Here is a 23,463-nt window from a genome sequence, read left to right on the forward strand (position 1 = left end):
AAGTGTTGAGATTACAGACGTGAGCCACTGTGCCTGGCCTCACCCCTCACCCACCTCTTTGTGTTGTTATTGGTCAATATATTTTATTTCTATATGCTATAGGCCAAACATTATAATTCTATTCATATTGTTTTACATAATCTCTTTTTGAATCTGTTGAGAAGAAGGGAAAATAAATATGCATTTATAATGTCTTTTATAATTACATCATTACCTTTACTGGTGGTGGTGGGCTGTGTGTGTGTGTGGGTGTGTGTGTGTATTCATATTACTCTCTAGGGTTATTTGCTTTCAGTCTAAAGAACTTTGGAAGTATTCTTATAAGGTGGGTTTGCTAGCAATGAATTCTGTTTTTGTTAAACTCTACTAGCTGTAAGATTCTTGCTTTACAGTTGTTTTCTCTGAACACTTTGAATACGTCAATCTACTGTCTTCTGGCCTATATTATTTCTGATGAGAGTTCTGCTGTTAATATATTGGGGATCCCTTGAACCTTAGGAATCACTTCTCTCTTACTTCTTTCAAGATTCTCTTGTCATATTCTTTCAACAGTTTGATAATGTGTCTCGCTATGGATCTCTTTAAGTTTATCCTACTTGAAACTTATTGAGCTTCTTTTAAAATTTTTTTTAAACTTTTTATTAAAAAAATTTTTGTGGCCAGGCGCGATGGCTCAAGCTTGTAATCCCAGCACTTTGGGAGGCCGAGACGGGCAGATCACGAGGTCAGGAGATCGAGACCATCCTGGCTAACACGGTGAAACCCCGTCTCTACTAAAAAAAAGACAAAAAACTAGCCGGGCGAGGTGGTGGGCACTTGTAGTCCCAGCTACTCGGGAGGCTGAGGCAGGAGAATGGCGTAAACCTGGGAGACGGAGCTTGCAGTGAGCCGAGATTCGGCCACTGCACTCCAGCCTGGGTGACAGAGCGAGATTTCGTCTCAAAAAAAAAAAAAATTTTGTGGGTACAAAGTAGGTGTATATATTTATGGGGTATGTGAGATATTTTGGTAGAGCCATGCAATGCATAGTAGTAACACTGATTGTATAAACAAACTTGCAAAATGAAAACGAATAAAAACTCTAGATGTAATCCCTCCCGCTTTTTAACTTTTTGTTTTTTCTCTTTAGTCTTACTGTACTGTCTTAAAAAGTTGTTGTAGTTATTATTTTTGATTGGTTCATGATGTAGTCTTTCTATTTAAGTCAAGAGAAGTCCACACACCACAATGACAGTGTTATGCTATTCTGTTTCTCTGTGTGCTTACTATTACCCATGAATTTTGTACTTTCGGATAATTTCTTCTTGCTCATTAACATCCTTTTCTTTCAGATTGATAACTCCCTTTAGCATTTCTTGTAGGACAGTCTGGTATTGATGAAATTCCTTAGTTTTTGTTTGGGAAGATCTTTGTTTCTCTTTCATGTTTAAAAGATATTTTTTGCCAGACATACTATTCTAGGGTAAAACTTTTTTTTTCAGCATTTTAAATATGTCATGCCACTCTCTCCTGGCCTATAAGATTTCTGCTGAAAAGCCTGCTGCTGAACGTATTGGAGCTCCGTTGGCTGTTGTTTGTTTCTCTTCTCTTGCTGCTTTTAGGATACTTTCTTTATCCTTGACCTTTTAGAGTTTAATTATGAAATGTCTTGGGGTAGTCTTCTTTGGATTAAATCTGCTTGGTGTTCTATAACCTTATTATACTTGAATGTTGATAGTTTTCTCTAGGTTTGGGAAGTTCTCTGTTACTATCCGTTTGTTTTTTTGTTTGTTTGTTTGTTTTTTTAAGATGGAGTCTCACTGTGTCACCCAGGCTGGAGTGCAGTGGTGTGATCTCAGCTCACTGCAACCTCCACCTCCTGGGTTCAAGTGATTCTCCTGCCACAGCCTCCCAAGTAGCTGGGATTAGCAGGTATGAGCCACCATGCCTGGCTAATTTTTATGTTTATAGTAGAGATGGGGTTTCACCATGTTGGCCAGGCTGGTCTTGAACTCCTGACCTCAAATGATCCACCCCCTCAGTTGGCCTCCCAAAGTGCTGGGATTACAGGTGCGAGCCACTGCTCCTGGCCTGATACTATCCCTTTGAAGAAACTTTCTACTGTTGTTTCTTTCTCTACCTCCTCTTTAAGGCCAAATATTCTTAGATTTTCCCTTTTGAGGCTATTTTCTAGATCTTTTAGGTGTGCTTTATTGTTTTTTATTATGTTTTCTTTTTTGTCTCCTTTGACTGTATTTTTGAATAGCCTGTCTTCAAGCTCACTTTAATTCTTTCTTTTGCTTAATCAGTTCTGCTGTTAAGAGACTCTGATGCATATTTCAGCATGTCAGTTCTATTTTTCAACTCTAGAATTTCTACTTGATTATTTTTAATTATTTCAAACTATCTTAAATTTATCTGATATTTTTCTGAATTTATTTTCTGTGTTATCTTGAATTTCTTTAAGTTTCCTCAAAACAGCTATTTTGAATTCTCTGTCTGAAGTGCCATATATCTCTGTTTCTCCAGGATTGGTCCATGGTGTCTTATTTAATTCATTTGGTGAGGTCATGTTCTCCTGGATGGTGATGATGCTTATAGGTGCTCTTCAGTGTCTGGGCCTTGAAAATTAGGTATTTATTGAGGTCTTCACAGTCTGGACTTGTTTGTGCCTATCGTTTTTGGGAAGGCTTTCCAGGTATTTGAAGGGATGTGGACCCCAAGCCACATAACACTGTGATTTTTGCAGACTTGTAGAGGTACTGCTTTGGTGATTTTAGATGAGATCCAGAAGAATTATCTGGACTACCAGGAAGAGATTCTTGTTCTTTTCCCTTACTTTTTCCCAGACATACAAAGTCTCTCTTTATGTGCTGAGCCGCCCGGAACTAGGGGTATGGCGATGCAAGCACTCCTGTGGCCACCACTGTTGGGACTGAGTTAGGTCACACCTGAAGCCAGTGTAGCACTAGGCCTTGCCCAAGGTCCTTCCCTTCCAGGTAGTGAGTTCTACCAGGCCTTGAGCATGTCCAGAGATGCTGTCGGGAGCCAAGGGTTGAAGTGAAAAAACGTAATTATTTACTTGATGTTCTATTATATTGCGGCTAAGCTGGCACTCAAATCATGATAGAAAGTCTTTCCTGATTTTCCCTCCCCTTTCCACATGCAGAGGAGACTCTCCCTGTGGCCACCACCACTACTGGTCCACAGGTCCACAGGGGATTCTGCCAGGCCACTGCCAATGTTCACTTGAAGCCCAAAGGCTCTTCTGTTAGCTTGTGGCGAATGCTGCCAGGCCTGGGATTCACCCTTCAGGGCAGTGGGCTCCTCTCTGGCCCAGGGAAGATCCAGAAATCCTGTCCAAGGCTCTAGGCCTAGACTTGGGGACCCCAAGAGCCTGCTTGTTGCTCTACCCCACTGTGTTCAAGCTGGTACCTAGGGTGCAAGATGAAGTCCCCTTTACTTTTCCCTCTGCTTTTCTTAAACAGAATGAGTCTTGCACCATAGCCACTACAACTTGGAATGTGCTGGTTCTCCCCTGAAGTTAGCACATATCAGAGCACAAGGCCCACAGCATACTCCCTGGGTATTGCTGGTGGTTATTTGGGCCCAAGGGCCCTTTAGTCAGCAGATGATGAATCCTGCCAGGACTGGGGCCTTCCCTTCAAGGCAGTAAGTTCCCTTCCGGCCCAGGGCGTGTCTAGAAATGTCAGCTGGGAGCTAGGGCCTAGAAGAGGGGCCTCATGACTCTGCCTTGTGCTCTGTCCTACTGTGGCTGAGCTGGTATCCAAGATACAAGACAACGTCCTCTTTACTCTTGCCCTCCTCTCCTTAAGTAGAAAGGAGTTGCTTTTGTTGCCATGAGCTGCACTGCCTGGAGTTGGAGAACGGATATTATAAGCCCTCCTTAAACCATGCCAACTGATGTCTCCCTAGGTCACGTGCCACCCTAGTTTACTGCCTCTAAGCCTAGCCTAGCACTAGGAGTTGCCTAGGAATTTCAGTCTTTGTGTTCTAGACTGCCTTTCAAGTTTACCTATGATGCCAGAGCACCTCGGCCGGCAGTGGTGAGGCTTGCTGAGAAATTCAAGTTCAGACCACTAGGATGAGCAATTTCCCTCTGGCTAGGGTTGGTCCAAATGCTCCCTCCATGTGTGGGCACTGGCTGAGCTTTATTCTCAGCTGTGACAGGGCAGTACTGAGTTCAATGTAAAGTCCTCCCCATCACTGTGCTCTCCCTCCCCAAAGTGCACACATTTTCTTTCCATGCTCTATAGCTGCTGCTGGGGGATGGGGAAGGATGGTATCAGTGATTCAAGATAGACCTGCCCTTCTTGATGCCTCTTTCCACAATATGATGTTAAAACCAGGTATTGTGATTGCTTACCTGATTTTTGGTTCGTGTAATGGTGCTTTTCTGTGTGCAGATAGTTGTTAAAATTTGGTGTTCCAGCAGGGGGGATGAATGATGTAGGCTTTTTCTGCCATCTTGCTTCACCTCTAGCTTGTTGAGCTTCTTGGATGTATACATTCATGTCTTTTATCAAATTTGGGAACAGTTTGGAAATCATCTCTTCAAATAGTTTTTTCTGCCCCATTTCTCTGTCTCCTCTCCTTCTGGGATTCTCATGTAGATGTTGGCATGCTCGATAGCTTCCCGTGGGTCTCTTAGGCTCTGTTCATTTTTCTTCATTCCTTTTTCTTTTTTTACATTGTATAATATCTATGGACCTATTTTTCAGTTTGCTAATTCTTTTTAATCCTACTTCACATTTACTGTTGAGCCCTTCTTGTGAATTATCTATTTTAGTTATTGTACTTTTCTGCTACATATTCTTATTTGGTTTTCTTTTGATGTGTTTATTTATATTCTCTTATTTTAAGAAGAATTCTTCCTTATTTTTTATTTTTATTTTTTATAAGCAGAGTCTTGCTCTGTTACCCAGGCTGGAGTGCAATGATACAAATCACACCTCCCTGCAATCTCAAACTCCTGGACTTGAGCAATGCTCGAACCTCAGCCTCCCAAACAAGTGGGACTAGAGGTGCACACCATCATGCTTGGCTAATTAAAAAAAATTTTTGTAGAGATGGGGTCTCACTATGTTGCCCACGCTGGTCTCAAACTCCTGGCATCAAGCAATCCTCCCACCTGAGCCTCCGAAATGCATCATAATTTCTTCTATTTTTTTTTTTTTTTACTAAGAGTCAGGGTCTTGCTCTGTCACCCAGGCTGGAGTGTAGTGGTGCAATTATAGCTGACTGCAGCCTCCAAATCTTGCTCAAGAGATCTTTTCACCTCAGCCTCTCAAGTTGCAGGGACTGCATGTACATTCCACTACTCCTGGCTCTTCTTTTGCTCCTTTTAAGCATGATTTCCTTTACTTCCTTGAGCATATTTATAATGGCTGCTTTGAAGTCTTAAATCTTCAACATCTAGTTGCTATCACAGGCAATTTCTGTTGCATGTTTTTTCCCCTGTGTTTGGGTCAGCGTTTCCTGTTTCTTTGCATGTCTCATGATTTTTTTGTTGGAAACTGGATGTGTTAGATAATATATTGTATCAACTCTGGGTACTGACCTATCTTCCAGGCTTGTTGTTATTGTTTGTTTATCTATTTATTTAATGACTAACTGGATCATTTTAGTGAACTGTATTTCACCCCCACAGTATGAAGCTTCTGATGTGACTCCATGGAGAGTATAGCCTTGACATGCACCCTGTCACCACAGGATGATGGTGCTTTGGTAGGGCTCTCTTTGTCTCTTTCCTGACCACACCTAGCCATTAAGCTCTACTTATTGCTGGATGATTCCTCTATTGTTTTCAACCATGACCTGGGGCATAAATTGCTTCACGGACTGATTTAATTAAATTTGGCATCCTTTACAGCAGAGGTGTCCAATCTTTTGGTTTCCCTGGGCCACACTAGAAGAATTGTCTTGGGCCACACATAAAATACACTAATGCTAATGAAAGCTGATGAACTGAAAAAAAAAAATCTCATAATGTTCTAAGAAAGTTTACGAATCTGTGGCCTGGCGCGGTGGCTCACGCCTGTAATCCCAGCACTTTAGGAGGCCGAGGTGGGCGGATCACCTGAGGTCGGGAGTTCGAGACCAGCCTCGCCAACATGGCAAAACCCCATCTCTACTAAAAATACAAAAATTAGCTAGGCATGGTGGCAGGCAACTATAATCCAAGCTACTCAGGAGTCTGAGGCAAAGGAATCATTTGAACCTGGGAGGCAGAGGTTGCAGTGAGCTGAGATCGTGCCTAGGCAACAGAGTGAGAACCCATCTCAAAAAAAAAAAAGAAAGAAAGTTTATGAATCTGTGTTGGGCTCCATTCAAAGTCATCCTGGGCTGCATGTGGCCCGTGGGTTGGACAACCTGGCTTTACAGGGATAGTTTTTTAGGTCAGTGTTTGAATATTTTTCTTACCTCAGGAGGGCTCTTGTTAGCTGTTTATTTCCCTGATCCTCTGAGGTAAACTGGCCAGCCTATTTAGCTCATATCTCTAATGAATCTTCTAGTCTTCTTTTAACTGCTTTTTAACACACCCTCCATTGTTTTGAAAGCAGCCTTAGGCTTGAACTTTCCCACACTTTGTTGCAAATGAAGTCTGTTTATTTGGGGAGAGATTCTGAACTCTCTTTTTTGACCTGCCTCTTCCCCTGGGCAAATCTCTGAGCCAATGCTCTGGATGGAGACAATGGCATGTTTTTTTTCAGTGTGGCACCATTGCTTTAGGGGCTGGGTAAGCAGCAGAGCAGGTGCAGCCGTAGCCTTTGTTCTTCATGACTTGCTTCTCCCAACATTGGACTTGTGCTGAATGAGCCAGGAATAGGTGGTCTGGACCCCAGTATTCTCAGTGTCCCAGATCAAAGGTAGAACATCCATCCCATGAGTGGTAACTGGGCAGAGAAAGGGAGCCCCCATCTCTTGATCACACTTGGCCAGAACTTAGCCCGTGCAAAGGGCAATTGGGACAGAATGAGAAATACGGAAGTCCCTGACCTTCCTCGGAAGATACTACACTGCTTTGGGAACTCTGAGGAGAGGGAGCCCTGTGTACTCAGCTGCACCAAATGGAGTGGAGTTTCCATCGTGCTCAGCTGAGGAGTAGAAGGGAATGGCCCATGGTTCAAACATCACAGATTCTCATGATTCTGAGTTTTTGTATATTTTCATTAAATGTTTATTTTTGGTATGACTTTAGAACCATTTCTAGATACTTAAAATACTTGTGATGGATTTTGCTGTTTTTAAAAGCAGTTTGTTAGCAGTGACGAATTCATACAGGTCTGTAGCAACCTCAGTTCTTGCTTCCAAGGAGGAAAGAATTTGGCCGAGAGGCATAAGGCAGAGTGAGAGACTGAGGCAAGTTTTAGAGCAGGAGTGAAAGTTTTTTGAAAAGTTTTAGAGCAGGAACGAAAGGAAGTACACTTTGAAGAAGGCCAAACGGGTGACTTGAGAGATTCAAGTGTGCTCTTCAGCCCTTGACGTGAGACTTATACATTGGCATGGTTCCAGAGTTTGCATTACTTCTCCCCTGATTCTTCTTGGTGGGCAGTCCCCACGCACAGTGGCCTGCCAGTACTTGGGAGGGACCACATGCGCCATATGTTTAGTGAAGTTGTGTGCATGCTCACTTGAGGCATTCCCTTATCCATTGAGTGTTCCTGGAGAAAGGTCATGTGCCAGTTAAGCTCTGCCATTTTTCTTCTTAGTGCACATGCCTGAGCCCACTCGCCCAACTCCTGCAATCTCGTCAGGAAGCTGCTGATCACTAGCTTCAGGTGTTTTCTATATATTGGGAGACTGCTGTCCCCTGGCACCAACTGCAGCCAATTGTTATTTTAGAGAAAGTTTAACAACTGCCTGACCATCATCTGATGGTCACCTGACATTTCTGGGGATCGGGGGAGCCTTTCCTGCCCTGCTCATGTCTCCCTAGCTAACTACTCTTAACAATTTTACTGAAGAGTAGGTCTACTCAAATCCCTAGGCTGCCATGCCAGAAGTTAGTCATTCCCAGTTCTTCCTTTGCCCTCTGGATATGCTTAGTGGGAGTCAAAACCCAGCCCACAGTCTGATTGAACTCTTCCAGATATAAATGTCATATCAGACCTATGGTAGATTGTCTGCAGAGATGACCAGAATCACTCCTCACATCCCCAGTGTCCTTAGGAGGAAGAGGCTGTTTCTCTTCCTTTGGAAATCTGGACTGACCTTGTGACTTGCTTTGATATAGAGAGTGGTAAAAGAGACATGATAGTTCTGGGTCTAGGCCTTACGAGAGCTGAAAGCTTCCACTTAACTCTCTAGGAAGTCAGCACTTGTGTAAAGAAGTTCAGTATAGATTACTGAATTAGAAGAGATGCCACATGAAGGAGAACAGAGCACCTGAGCCAGCACCCAACCCAAAGACTCCAGACATTTGAATGAGTGCAGATGAAGGCTGAGCCATCCCAGACAGCTCGCAGTGGTTTGTGCCATCTTCACTGAGGCCTTAGCCTTGTGGATGAGATAATCTTGGATCCCACAGCCCTATTTGAGATGGCTCAACTGACACCATGTGGAGCAGAGATGAACCATCCCTGCAGAGCACTGACCATATTCTTGACCCACAGAAGTATGGGCGGTAAAGTGGTTGATGTTTTAAACCACTAAGTTCTGGGGTGTTTTGTCTGGTAGTAGTGGATAATAGAAATAGGTTTTCAGTTTCCTCTAGCAGAAGCCAGTGCCTTCGAATCCCCTCGTTCAGCCTGAGCTGGAAGGGCACAGATCTCACCTCTCCATGGGGACTCACAGTCTTACGATGACCCTTTCCAAAGGAATTCCTCACAAGGTCCTTGCTCAGTGCTTTTTTGAGAGTTGAGATTTGATTTTAGAAATATACATCTAGGCCAGGCATGGTGGCTCATGCCTGTAATCAGAACACTTTGGGAGGCTGAGGCAGGCAGATCACGTGAGGTCAGGAGTTTGAGACCAGCCTGGCCAACACAGCAAAACCCCATCTCTACTAAAAGTACAAAAGTTAGCCAGGTGTGGTGATGGGTGCCTGTAATCCCAGCTACTCAGGAGGCTGAGGCAGGAGAATGGCTTGAACCCGGGAGGTGGAGGTTGCGGTGAGCTAAGATCATGCCACTGCACTCTAGCCTGGGGGACAAGAACAAGACTCCATCTAAAAAAAAGAAATATAGATCTATTGTATTGTAGCTTCTCAGTCAGAACCTCATTTTTAACATACTCCTACATACGTATTTATTTTCATATATCTGTGTCCACTAAGAATGTAAGCTCCTTGAGGGCAAAAACTCTGTTCACTTCTGTATCCTAGCCCTAGAATAGCACATGACCAATAGTAGGTGCCCAGTAAATATTTGTGGGATAAATGGCTACTTTGTGTCAAACAGTGTGCTAGGCTCAGTATGATCTCTGGTGTTGTCTCAATTACTCATAGCAGACTCTCCAGATGCCCCAAGCCAGATCTCAGCCTGCCTGTTCTCAATGCAGCTGTGGTAGATGGTTTCATCCATCATTGCTAGCATGTCTCATCAATTGTGCCCCATTCTCTCTCTTGCTGTTTTATTTAAATAGTTTTATGTCTCTTGACTTTGCTGCCTCCAGCTTCAGAACAGGAGAAGGCTGCCTATCTGCGCACAGGTGCGACCCTGAGGCACTGGGAGTTAACATTACTTGGGCTGCCCTCACTCATGGGCAAGGGCGCCGGGGAGCAGATCCCCTAGCTTCTCTGTCCTTCAGCGGACAACTGTGAGACATGTTCTCCATGGTCCCTCATATCCCCAGCAAAATTGGGCCCCAGTTGCCCAAGGTATTAACCAGCTTTTAACACATTTGTTCTTGCTTCCCTTCCCTGTCTTGCTCTTTATACTCCATCACTTGCATGTCCCACGGTCACCTTCCAAAGAAACCACCTGTCCTAAGTCTTTATCTCAGGTTCTGCTTTCAGGGGAACACAACTAAGAACACTTAGGTTCTCTTGTTTAATGTCACAATAACACAGGAGGTAGGGGGTATTCGTTCCATTTTATTAGATAAGAAAAGTTAAGGCTTAGGAAGATTTAAGTGTCTGGCTCAATATCACTAAGCTAATAAATGGTAGATTTAGGATTTAAACTCAGACTTGTCTGAACTCCAAATTATGTGCTCTTTCCACTGAACTGTGCTGCATGACCTTGGAAAATCCCTCTGATTGCTTTCAGCTTAGTGTCTTCATTTGATAGGTGGGATCCGATGTGGGTTTGCAGAGTCAAGTGGCCACAGGGCACAGCAGGGGCTGTGGCCGGCTGGAGAGCCTGTGCCCTGTCCAAAGCAGCCAGCTGCTCCTTGGCCTCAGGTGGTCAGCCTCTGTGGGAAGGTGAGCCCAGCACCCCTGCATCTTCCACCTGCATATCAGAAACCAGGCATCATACTCACATGAAATCTGTCAAGTTTTAAATGGTGGCAACTAATTCAAATGTGTCTTAAACCCTATGCAGACTGGAAAGGGGCCTAAGATAACTTTTTAGAGTGATGGAAATGTTTCATATATTGATTGGGGTGTACACATTTGGCAAGCATCAAATGGTACATTTAAAATATTGTGTAAGGGCTTGGTGCAGTGACTCACACCTATAATCCTAGCACTTTGGGAGGCTGAGGCAAGCAGATCACTTGAGTCTAGGAGTTTGTGACCAGCCTGGGCAATGTGGTGAAACTCCATCTCTATAAAAAATACAAACAGTAGCCAGGCGTTGTGGCGCATGCTTGAATTCCCAGCTGATTGGGCGACTGAGGTGGGAGGATCATCTGAGCCCAGGGAGGTCAAAGCTGTGGTAAGCCATGATCACACCACTGTACTCTAGCCTGGGCAACAGAGTGAGATCCCATCTCAAAATAAATAAAATAAAATATTAGGTAAGTTATTATAGGTGGGATAGAATCACAGAAAAAGAAAAGACCCCATGTGTGGCAATCAAAATATGTTCTTTTGAGATTTTTTTTTTTTTTTTTTTGAGATGTAGTCTTGCTCTGTTGCCCAGGCTGGAGTACAGTGGTGCAGTCTCAGCTCTTTGCAACGTCTGCCTCCCGGATTCAAGTGATTCTCCTGACCCAGCTTCCTGAGTAGCTGGGGCTACAGGTGCATGCCACCATGCTCAGCTAATTTTTGTATTATTAGTAGGGGCAGGGTTTCACCATGTTGGCCAGGCTAGTCTCGAACTTTTGACCTCAAGTGATCCACCTGCCTCAGCCTCCCAGAGTGTTGGATTACAGGTGTGAGCCACCACGCCCAGCCTCTTTTGAGGTTCTATAATAGTCTATTATTAATCACATATAGCAAGCAGTTATGGGGGAAAATGGAACTTGTTCCAGGACATAGTTGAGGTTCACTAAGGAGAGTCCATCACAAAGTTTGACAAAGGAAATCAACCTCTCTGAGAACATATGTTCCATGCTAGCATTTTTCTTAGCCTCAGGAGAATCATCCAGATGGCTGGATTTCTCTTCTTTCTTAGGGTACTGGAGAAGACAGCTGGATCACATCTCTGCTCACCTCAGGTGTTATGCTCAGAACAACCCTGAATTCCGGGCCTTGATTGCAGAACCCAGGATGGGAAAGGTGGGTGAGATGAAATTTCTCCTCCACAAGTGTCTATGGGATCAGGCTGAAGGAACCGTCCATGGACTTCTCCTGAAACTGCATCTTGCCTGGGTGCTTTCCCTTCCTGTTCTGCTTTCTACACTTTCTTACTCTTCTGCCTTGTGAACTCTGCTCTAATAAGTCATTTGCACATGAAGATTGTCTCAGAGTCTGCTTCTGGGACGTCTGACCTAAGACCTAAGACAACAAGATTCTGAACATCTCGTGCTCAGATGCCACATTGGAAATTCTAAGAGTCAGAATGAAAGGTCCTAGAACAATTTAATCCAGCCAGATTGTGCACTTAAATCATGCACTGTTAATATATAGCCATAGTAACATAACAGCTGCCATTTTACAGTGCACCTAGCATCAGCATTGTATTCATCATTCTCGTCTTCACAGCAAACCTGCAAGACAGGAGTATTACCTTTGTGATCACTTTTTAAAACAATAACCACAAATTTCTTGACTGTCTTCCCCTCAAACGGTAGAATCTGTGTTCCCTCACCTTGAATCTGGGCGGGTCTGTGACTTTTTGACTAACGGACTATGGTGGAAGTGATGCCATGAGACTTACAGGGCTTGGCCACAGAAGGTCATGTATCTTTCTCTTGCTTGGCACACTAACTTCCAACACTCCTTCTTGGAGCTCAGCCACCCTGCCATGAGAAGCCCAAGCAACATGGAGCGGCCACATGTAGGTATGCCAGCTGAACCCAGTCCTCGAGTCACCTCTGCTCATGAGCCACATGAGTGACCAGACTCTAGATGATTCCAGCCCCCAAACATCCAACCACCTGTAGCCATTTGACTCTTCTAGCTGAGGCCTCAGACATGTGGAGCAAAGACAAGCTTCTCTGCTGTGCCCTCTCTGAATCCATAGCATAATAAAGTGGTGGTGGTTTAATGCCACTAAGTTTGGGGTGGTTTTTCACACCACAGTTGATAATCAGAAGAAGCCTTATGTGACACCCAGGAATATTGAAGCTCAGACAGGTTTGGTGACCTGCTCAGGACTACGTTGCTGGGTCTCATGGGGTTCAAGATTTGAAGCAGATCTGTCAGACCCTGCCAGAGTCCCATGTCCTTTCTTTGATACTACATTGCCATTATAAAAAGACAGCTCTGTGAGAAGACCTTTCCTCTGTTTGTCGCAAGACTAGAAGGAACTTTATGAAATAGACTGTGTACTCTTCTGCTGCCAAATTGGCCAATATCGAGATGATCTCATTTTCAAGTATTGCCCAATTTCCTTTGATAATCTATTTTGGTAGTTTATGAATTCTTCAGCCTAATCCAGAGATCTGAAAACTAGGGCGGTTGGGACAAATCTGGCCCACTGCCCAGTTTTATAAATAAAATTTTATTGGATCACAGCTGCACCCGTTCCTTTACTTATGTGGCTGCTTTGTGCTATGACAGTAAAGTATTCATGGTACAGAACATATGGTCCACAAGACTTAAAATATTTACTATCTGACCCTTCATGAAAACATTTCTTGCCCCTTGGCTGAATCTAAATTCCTATTGCTACTTACAGAGAAAGCTGCTCAACTGTGATACTTGTCCCTTAATTGCCAAGCCCTGTTCCCACCCCCTACCAGGATACATTTTCTAAGGTGATGACATCTAGTCATGTGGTTTGATTAAAGTTCATCTCTTGAAGAGTGTATGTATAGATTTGCATCTTGCCTTTTTATTCAGTTTGGCAGTCTCTTCTCTTTAATTATCTAGCTTATTTATAATTAGTAGAATTTAGATATGGTTGGATTTGGATCACCATTTTCTTCTTTGTTTTCTATTTATCTCATCTAGTTTTTGTTGCTCTGTTTTTCTTTTTACTTTCTTCTGTGTTATTTAAATATTTGGTTAAATTTAGAGTTTAACATCTCAGAATTTCTACGCTGTTACTTAAGGCAATGAGTCCTACACCCACGGTTATGAATTCTCTCTACAACTCTTTTAAAAGCTTATCTCTGCTACTGTCCACGAAGATGGTTGTGAAGTTAGCATCAGACTGAATTACAGTCAAGTCTCAAACAAGGTGAGTAAGCCTCCAGAAGTTATTCATTTGGGAATTGACTGATGTAGTAAATTGAGACTTACAATTTATAGAAATGCTTCTGTGTAATCCATAGAAAGGAAAAGTTTCAAATATTATGAAATGCTACTAGAACAACCATTCAAATATTAGGAAATGCTACTAGAAGCAATTTCATAGAATTGGATAAACAAGTTAAACCTCAGACAGACACATAAAGATATAATGAGAACAGGAGTTGTTCTGTAGTTCTCAGGCTTATTCAGACTCATTGAAGTCTGATGGCATGTCTGTGATACAATTGATTTGGGGAAAGACTAACAGAAATATTTGCTGATATACACTTTGACATATTTTCTTCTATAAAATAAACCAAACTTTGTGGCCATGTGTCCTTGATCTTCCCTTTTATATGGTGACTGAGGCATTGCCACAGAGCCTGTAAATGTGTTTCGAACATTCATTGATTGACATTAGTAGCTTTAGTTTCATTGGACAAGAAGTCAGAATAATTAATCAATCAATTAAGAAACCAAGGAAAAGGAGGGAAATTAACATTTATTAGGCCCTGGCAAGGTGCTGATGGTGTTGCTGAAATTGGGATAGAAACATGGGCCCTGTCTAACTCACGGGGAGGCTGCGAATATCTAATGGGCTAATGCACATGAATGTGCTTTGAAACCAAATAAAGCGCCAACTGCTGTTTTTAATTGTGTGGCTAGAGCAGAGCTTGGGTCAGAGAGGAACTTCAGGGGAAGGGAAGTGAGAAAAGCAGGTCAAGGCAGGGGAAGGGGCTGAATGAGCAGGTAGACAAAAGCAAAGCTGAGCTTTAGCCTGATCCAAGGGAACCTCTGGAGGATGAATTACACCACAAAGTTGCCCCCAATTGAGTCAAGGAGGAGAGGGAGCATAACCTCTAGGGCAAGGCAGCATCCACCTCCTGAGGGCACTTTGCTGGAGAATGAGGTCCAGCAGTGAACTCTTAGCAGCTACACAAACGAGTAACCTGGCCGGCTAGTGGGAACAAGGTGGGCCACCAGAATTGGAATAACTGTTCCCAGGTGATTTTTTTTTTTTTTTTTTTTACAAATTCTTGCTCTGTCAACCAGGCTGGAGTGTAGTGGCACAATCTTGGCTCACTGCAACCTCCACCTGGTGGGTTCAAGCAATTCTTGTTCCTCGGCTGCCTGTGTAGCTGGGATTACAGGTTCACGCCACCACACCCAGCTAAGTTTTGTATTTTTAGTAGAGATGGGGTTTCACCATGTTGGCCACGCTGGTCTCGAACTCCTGGCCTCAAGTGATCCACCTGTCTCAGCCTCCCAAAGTGCTGGGATTATAGGCATGAGCCACCGCACCTGGCTCTTAGGTTTAATAAATCTTTTCTTAGGCTGTGTGTTCTAGTGTTCAGGAAGTAGCAGGCTATTGCCTGGGACAAGAGCAGGCAGCCACATGAGGGTGCAGGGGGATTAGTCCGGGTGCACACAGACTTCTGTGTCTGGCCTCATTATATAGATGCCCCTTTTACCGCATTTTGCTTTTACAACATGCCATTGAGGTAACTCATAGTATTTCCACTTTCCAGGTGAGGAAACTGAGGCTCAGAGAGGTTAAGCAACCTGCTTCTTCCAAGGGCACTAAGTTAGTAAGTGGCAGACCCAGGATTCACACTTGGCAGCCTGGGACCTTCATCATGACACCCTAATTCCAAGACACTGAAGGACTTTAAGCAGAGAATTGACACAATCACTTATAAAGGGTATAAAAGGTGACTGGGACAGCCACATGCAGGGAGGCTAGCAGACCCCTGTGGAGAGGCCATTGTGATGGTCCCAATGTGAGCTGAGGGGGCCAGGGCTGCAGTGAGGGAGAGGAGGAGGGGCCAGACCGAGCCGCTGGGTAAGCAGCAGAATGGACAAAGCATCCTGGGGGTAAGGAGGAGTCAGGAAGGACACCCAGGCCTCAGGCTGGACTGTCTGGGTAGGTAGAGTTGTCCTTAATAAGGAGGAGCAGGTTAGCAGAGAGATCCTTCTTTCTAGTGGGATAAAGCAGCCTCATCATTCCTGGTGTTTGAATGTTTTTGTTGGCCAGAACCTCTACCTGAACGAGGCGGTGAATTTCAGCGACCACGTTCTGAGCAGTGCTGCCGAGGGTGATGGGGGGCCGTGTGCTGCCGAGGGTGATGGGGGGCCGTGCGGCACCAGGTCCAGCTGGGGTGAGTTACTCCCTTCTGGCAATTTTAAAATGACTAACCAGGAACACATGGACTTGGCAGGGATAGCAGAGCATTGCTAAGAGTTTGACAGCCCAGTCACAGATCTTGCAACTATGCTCCAGTCATTTTATTTCTCTGGCTTCTCTGAAGTCAGCGGTGAGACCTTTGAATTCCTTTACAGGGCTTGGGGAAATTCATCTGTGGGGTGCACTTTTGGACCTAAAAACTGAAGTCCCTTCTTTTCCTCTGCTTCCCACCCTTCCTCTGGCTCCTGGACAGGGGAGTGGCTCCAGGAGTCTCTCCTGCCAGGTTTAATCAAATAGAAATTTCTATGAAAGCCATTTTGTCCTCTGACTTTTGAGGGACATGGGAGTAAGAAATAACTCTTTGTGTGGGGAGTTGGGGGAGGGGCATCATTTTTTCCCCAACTGTGTCATTTCAGTGAGTGACTACAGCCAGAGTACCTCAGATACTATTGAAAAAATCAAAAGGATAAGGAATTTCAAGACCAAAACTTTTCAAGAAAAGAAGGAGCAGCTTTTAGTAAGTGTCTTTTTTGGTCCTTATGGATATTGTCTTCAGCCTGTGATTTTCAGGTTTTATTTGACTTTTTTTAAATGGAAGAATAATTTCTCATTTTCTGTTCCTTTTTTTTATAAGGGCTTCTATTTTGTAGAGGTAGACTTCTTTAAAATAGCTCAAGATTATGAATTAGAGTTATTTCAAATTTCCCATCAGTTCCCTGAATCATCTCTGTGCTTCCTCTGGGGTCAGTTCTGTCTGCCTATCTTTCTCTTTCTTGTCTTTGGTTTGCCGCAAATATGGATCCTTGGTTGTCTGGTCATTTGACAAATGAAAACTAGTTGGGTAGCGCAGATGGTGGCATGGTGCCCAGCATGAGGATGGGCCCCGAAGTCCCTGTGTGAGTGGATGGGCATGTTGTGGACAGACGTCCCTGGAGGGTGTGTGGGCAGGGAGCAGGAGAAAGCCTTCAGATCCTCTGTGTTGCTGGTGGAAAAGATCTTCCTCTGGTGGTGAGGGTGTTGGCGGTGTGAAGCGTTCTCACAGGTTTCAGTTTGTGATGAAGCTTTTTTCCTTTCCCTCTACACCCTCCCCTATGTCTGTCATGGAGGTCTAGGCTCTGCCCTTCTCCCTTCTTGGGCCCCATTGCACCAAATAGAATCCTTTGTTGGGCAAATCTTATACTTTCTGCAAAATAGTTATCAGGGCAAAGACCACAAGCCTCCTGCCCTTCTTACATGGGGGAGAAGGGGTAAGGCACCAGAGATCTCAGCTATTCACCATAGAGCCCTTAGTAATCTACTCATGCATTCAGGCTGCACCCAACACCTAACCTCCATATTGATTAATTTAAGCTTTTGCAGGGCTTCCCTGGAGAGAAAACACTCCTACCTCTGGTGTCTTCAGCTGGATTTTTGTTTGTTTGTTTTGGTTTGGTTTCCCTGTCAGTCAGATTTCATATACTTTCAGTCTTCTTGGAATTTCTCAAAATTACTAATTCACCGATGGTTAGTACCCTTTCAGAGTTTCCCATATCTTTTAGAGTTTTGTGTTTTAAAAATATATGCCAAGAATAATTCTAAAAGGGGCTTTGGAGAAAAGAGCAGTGGATGCCACCTGCTCCATCCCCAACCTCGCCTTTTAATTGGTCCTCTCTGACTGCAATGCAAAGAACAGATATGATTAGCAGCAAGCCCCAAGGCCCGGGCCCAGCCCCAGGCCCGAGCTAGACACTTGCGTGATGCCGGGTGCTTCCCTCCATGTGTGGTTCCAAGGCCAGGCCCTCAACAGGGCCTTGTCAGTGCAGGCAGCAGCTCCCCAGCTTGCATCCTGATTCCTCTGGAGGCGGACACTCTGTTCTTTATCTTATTTTTTTTTTCACACCACATGCTTTGTATGTAACAAACACCAGTAAATTTGGAAAGAATACGTTAGAATTGTTTAACCTTTTATTGTTTAGGGCTTCTTGTACTCACCACCTTCTCCCAGTTTGAAATATTGTTAATGAGTATAAAAGAAGCATAGAGTTCCATAAACTGAACAGCTTACAATTTGGGAGACTCTACCTATTTACTCTGTGTATAACCTGAATCTCCCACTGTGTATGCCTTTTTTTTTTTTTCTCATTTGCATTTAGGGAGTATGTATCAGAAGCTGTAACTTTTATTCACTCATTCAGTGATGATTTTTGAGCATACGTGTACCAGGCACTGTTGTACGGGTTGAAAATAAAACCTGAACAAAAGACATAAACCCTCACACCTCCTGAAGCTGACAGTCCAGTGCATTCTAGTACACTTTTCCATGAGGAATGGAAATCGGTGTAAACAAGTGCTCCCCAAGACCCCTGCTGGGGGTTTACTGATTAGAGCACTTGGTTCCAAGCTATTCATTGGTAAGATAGGGACAGCGAGAAAGGAGGCGGCACCGCCTGGACCAGGCATCATCTTCAAAGGCTCAGAGGCCTTGACCAGTGTCCTCATGGCCATGGCTTCACAGGAGCAAGGACAGGGAAGGTTTTATTTCCACTTTACAAATGGAAATGGTGGTCCTGTGACCACCCCACAGCCATGTCTGGGATCCAGAGGCAACATACTAAAAGCAATGTCTCTTGCTTTCTAAACAGCTTCCTTCAGTCTTCTAGCATTTGAAATTCTTTACATATAAAGATGAATATATGACATTTAAAAACATAAAAAGATAAGTTCTTCAGCCAGGCCCAGTGGCTTATGCCTGTAATCCCAGCACTTTAGGAGGCTGAGGAGGGCGGATCATGAGGTCAGGAGATCGAGACCATCCTGGCTAACACGGTGAAACCCCATCTCTATTAAAAATACAAAAAATTAGCCAGGAGTGGTGGCACGTGCCTGTAGTCCTAGCTATTCGGGAGGCTGAGGCAGGAGAATCACTTAAACCTGAGAGGCGGAGGTTGCAGTGAACCAAGATCAGGCCACTGGCACTCCAGCCTGAGTAACAGAGCGAAACTCCATCTCAGAAAAAAAAAAAAAGAAGAAAAGAAAAAAGATATTGAGATTTCTGAGAGCTTTTCTTCTGTGTTTTGTTTTGTTTTGTTTTTTGAGTCAGAGTCCCACTGTGTTGCCCAGGCTGAAGTGCAGTTGTGTGATCTCAGCCCACTCCAACCTCTGCCTCCTGGATTCAAGCGATTCTCCTGCCTCAGCCTCCCGAGTATCTGGGATTATAGGCATGCCAATACGCCTGGCTAATTTTTATATTTTTAGTAGAGGCAGGGTTTCACCATGTTGGCCAAGCTGGTCTCGAACCCCTGACCTCAAGTGATCTGCCTGCCTCGGCCTCCCAAAGTGCTGGGATTACAGGCATGAGCTACTATGCCCAGCCTTTTTTTCTAAAGAAGTCAATGTATTGGCTCATTCATTCCTCAAGGGAGTACATTTTCTGAACTGTCATACTTCAACTGACCTTGAACACTTTATAAAGTATGCAAAATAAATTTTAGGACTCACCTGATTGCTTTTCCTAGAGCTAGTCATAATAAAATGAGTGTAGAGTTTCTGGGTTTTGTGAGGTTTCTCATGGCATCCTTGTCCTTAATATAAAACAGTGTCCGTGTGGTAACCTTGCCTGAAGCAAGGTTTTGGAGCAGCAAGATTGACATTAGATGTGGATATTTGTGCTGTGGGCTATTGAAGACCACACACACACTCTCATGCACACACTCATAGTCTCCTGCCCTTGTGGCTTAGAATTCAACGCTGGAAAGAAAGTGTTTGCCTTGAGTGAATATTTTGAGGTGGGGGAAATGACCACATTCTGTAATCCTGCAGCCCGAAAACAGACTCCTGCTGAAGGAAGTCGGACCCACAGGGGAAGGAAGAGTCTCTGTGATTGAACAGCTGCTGGATGAGGTAAGTGTCGCCAAAGGAGCAGGTCTCTCTGAAGAGTTCAGCCTGGCATTCCACCTCTGTCTCCTTCAGATGGAAGTTTTGTTCGATACTGTGAAAATTACACTGCCCTTTGGTTACAAACTCAGGGTGCAGTGAATGACTAGTCAAAAGCTTTATATTAATTGTTCCCTGTTGCTAGTTTTTATATCAGAGAAAATCGGCAGCGAAGCACAGATGAGACCAAGGAACATGCATGAAGCTGGAGAGAATCTCTGGCCCGTGACCCCATATTACCTTTATCCTGGGTTTCCTGAAGAAGCAATTTGTCAGGGTGCTGCCCTCCCCTCCCGGCCCGTGCTGGGAACAGAAGTTTTGTCACCTGGGTCACTTTGTAGCTCTGTTAATTGTAGATCTGGTCTTGAGGTTCCTGATTTTCCTCTCCTTTGATCTGAAAGCACTTTCGTTCCATCAGCTCTGTAAAGCACATCTGTTATACTTCATACGGTGGCGACTGGATGCTGTTGAGTGCAGGGTTTTTTGGCGAGTTCGTCCTTTTCCATTTGCTGCAGGGAGCAGACCCCAACTGCTGTGATGAAGACAATCGACCCGTCATAACTGTGGCTGTTATGAATAAGCACCATGAAGCGATTCCGGTTCTCGTGCAGAGAGGAGCAGACATCGACCAGCAGTGGGGGCCGTAAGTGAAACACATTGACAGGAGAGCTAAGGTAGCAGCAGGCAAACTGCTTGGAGCTCCACTGCGGCAGAAGTGGTCTATACACACGCCCTGTTCAGTTTCAGCCACTTGAACCATTTTAACCTATTTCAGCTTTAATAAGAGGCTTAATGCCTTCTGTTTTCCATAGCTGGGTAAAGCGAAATTTTAAAAATGGACCATTGGGTTGCCTAATTTAGTGGCTTTTATAAATGATGATACATTTTGTTAATTCATAAGCTTATACTGTATGGGGCCAGTAAATCCCTAGCCCTTGGGGTGTTAATCAGTGTTTTCATCATGAGTCATGATAACACCAAGGGAAGACACACGTCAGTGCATTCCCCATGAAGTTAATGCGGAAAGAAAATGTCATACGGTTGTCTCCAGATCTCACACATTGCGGAGGAGACTGGCACATCTGAGGCCACCACGTGGTCTCCTGCTGCCTTGCTTCCCCACCCGTGACACAAGACAGAAAGGTACCAAGTCCTGTTACTTACTGTCCTAGTCTTGGTCCACTCCTGTCCCATAATCTTCTCTTCCAGCCATATGCTTCTATTGTTCTCTTGAAAATTACTTTGAAAATGTGAGGTGAAAATTTCCTTGAACATGAGTCCTTCATGTTAACTGCTCATATCTTGCCGACCACATTGTTGACGTAAGTCTTCTAGGGACATCACAGGCATCTAACACTCCTGCCTCCTGAAGTCTTACTAAGGCAAGGTCAAGGTCCGTGTCAGTGGAACATTCTGCTGTGTACTTCATGCCACCACAGAGGCCAAAATTTCAGTAGCTTTGCTTGTTATTCTGTTTCAGAATTGTCTCTAGTGTTAGTGTTCAAAATATAATCCTGTTAATTTTTCATATAGAAAAATTTTTCATATAGAAATTTTTCATATAGAAAAATTCATATAGAAAAAATGCATTTTACTAATGTCTGCATTTTAATAGTTTCTACCCCTTTTTTTTAGTTTCATTTTACAGCAGAATATTTGGTGTGTTGGTGTAAAGCTTTGATGGTTGAAATTTATTTTCTCAAGTTTTCTTAGGGTTTACTGTGTCAACTTCTTTATTTATCCTACACTGTTGTATTATTGTCATTATTAATAAAATGGTGCTACCTTGTTTTGTGTTAAGGCATATTTTATATTTTTATAATTCAGAAAAGCTTTTTAAATAGCATTTAAGTATGTTTGTGGTTGATACAGAAATTACTTGGGCACATTTTGAATTGAAGTGTAAGCTGCATGAGTCCTGGCTTTATGAAGAGTCCAGCTAAAGGAGCAAAGTGCCCTGGGCATTGAACAGATTGCCTTTTTATTTTGCTGTGCCTCAGCTTCCATGTTTGCTTCATCACCATTCTACAAATTGGCATTTAACCACGTGTGATCTCATCGCATGTCTGTAAAGTCTGACGCTGCGGTTATACGTGTCTATCTGAATGGTGTGTAGTAGCCTTTGTCACCCCCCTGCAGGATCATGGTGACTGTGGGCAGTATGTAGCTCACATGGTTGTGGGGAGGAAAGCTAGAGGGTTGGCCCTCTCTTAAATAGAGCACGGGGATCTCTTCCTTTCCAGTGCATGCCAGTAGAGGAAAGTAGCATTTCCCACTGACAGCCACATTCTGCCAAGTCTGGTTTATATCTGTTAGTTTCAAGAGTTTGGGCCTGGAGCTGGACCTCTGTAGACCCAGGAACATGACCTCGAAGTTCCATCCATCCTATTGCTGTTAGGCATAAATCATCCAGAGATCTGGTTTTACTGTAAAAGAGGCTCAGAGAGTTGTTCCTCAGCAAACAATTAAAATGCTCTCTCCCATCTGAGCATGTTTGGCTAGTGGAGCCTAAGTGGTCTCTACACCAGATAACTTCCATTAAGTAGCTTGGCAGGTGGCAGAAAGCTCTTTCCTCATTTCCTAGTTCCATGTTTGTATTATTCCTACCAGAATGAAATCATGTTCTACACAAGGGAATGGCTAGGAGAAATTGACATCCTCCACCAAAGCTCATTCCTCTTGTTAGCAGATTTCAGAAACACAGATTCAAGATCTCACTAGATGAGAGGCCCAGAGAAATGCTGTTTGCTTTTGGACAAGAGCTGCCCTTCCTCACTGCACTGGCGATTCCAAACCTGCCATCTCCTGGCTCTGTCCCAGTAGCCAGGTGAGGAAGATGCAAGCATCAGTCTACTTCTTAGAGGTTCAGCTGTGGACACTTATTCCATTAGGTAATTTAAGGAGAGAATGTACATTAATCTACCGTGATACTGAGATTTGAGTAAATAGTTTGAATTGTTTGTATATTAAAAGCAAAGTTTCTTTAAAGTACAAATTCCATGGCAGAGTCACCATTCAGCATTTTCCAAAACTGAACTGTGGATACACAGGAAATAGCCAGCACAGAAAATCTAACCACCAGCAAACCCCCCATGCAATACATAGAATGAACCCTCTGCTCTCAATTTGGAGAGAATTGTGAAGAAAGAAGATCGTAAGTCTACAGAGGAGATGTGGCAACCCTGTGAACATATCCCAGTTCAAATGGTAAATGCCTTATAAAGGCCCAAGGAACCGTAGGGGTGAAGTGACAGACAGTTATGCTCTATGCCACCAGTGAGGAAGAAAGAATGAAAGATAAGGAGGAAATGCAGTCTTTTCCAGACTAATTCTAATTAAACCTCTTTCTTTTGTGAACTGCCCAGTCTTGGGTATGTCTTTATCAGCAGCGTGAAAATGGACTAATACACTAGCACACAGCATAGCCCATGAACATTCTATGGTAAATTCTTCATTTGTGACCCGTTTGTTCTTTCTGAAAGCATTTATCCTTGATGTTCTGAAATTTCACAAGGGTATTTTTAGATGTGCTGTTTTTGATTCACCCAGTTGGCCTTTCAATTTAAAAAGTCTCATCTCTCTTTAGGTTAGGAAAAATTTGTTCTATTATCTCTTTGTCATTTTCTCCCCTCCATTT

General features: G+C 43.7%; 1 protein-coding gene across 1 annotated transcript in view; it reads left to right on the forward strand.

Annotated features, from left to right (window-relative positions):
* Positions 1-23,463, forward strand: part of DZANK1 (double zinc ribbon and ankyrin repeat domains 1) — an 88,984-nt gene that overhangs the window by 63,396 nt on the left and 2,125 nt on the right. The window contains exons 13-18 of the mRNA XM_023217785.2: positions 11,505-11,608; positions 13,602-13,676; positions 15,765-15,888; positions 16,331-16,431; positions 19,713-19,793; positions 20,342-20,469. Coding sequence (XP_023073553.1) covers positions 11,505-11,608; positions 13,602-13,676; positions 15,765-15,888; positions 16,331-16,431; positions 19,713-19,793; positions 20,342-20,469 — 613 coding nt within the window. The remainder of the gene's footprint in view (positions 1-11,504; positions 11,609-13,601; positions 13,677-15,764; positions 15,889-16,330; positions 16,432-19,712; positions 19,794-20,341; positions 20,470-23,463) is intronic.

Source organism: Piliocolobus tephrosceles, chromosome 20 (genome assembly GCF_002776525.5).
Source record: "Piliocolobus tephrosceles isolate RC106 chromosome 20, ASM277652v3, whole genome shotgun sequence".
NCBI classification, from domain to species: domain Eukaryota; kingdom Metazoa; phylum Chordata; class Mammalia; order Primates; family Cercopithecidae; genus Piliocolobus; species Piliocolobus tephrosceles.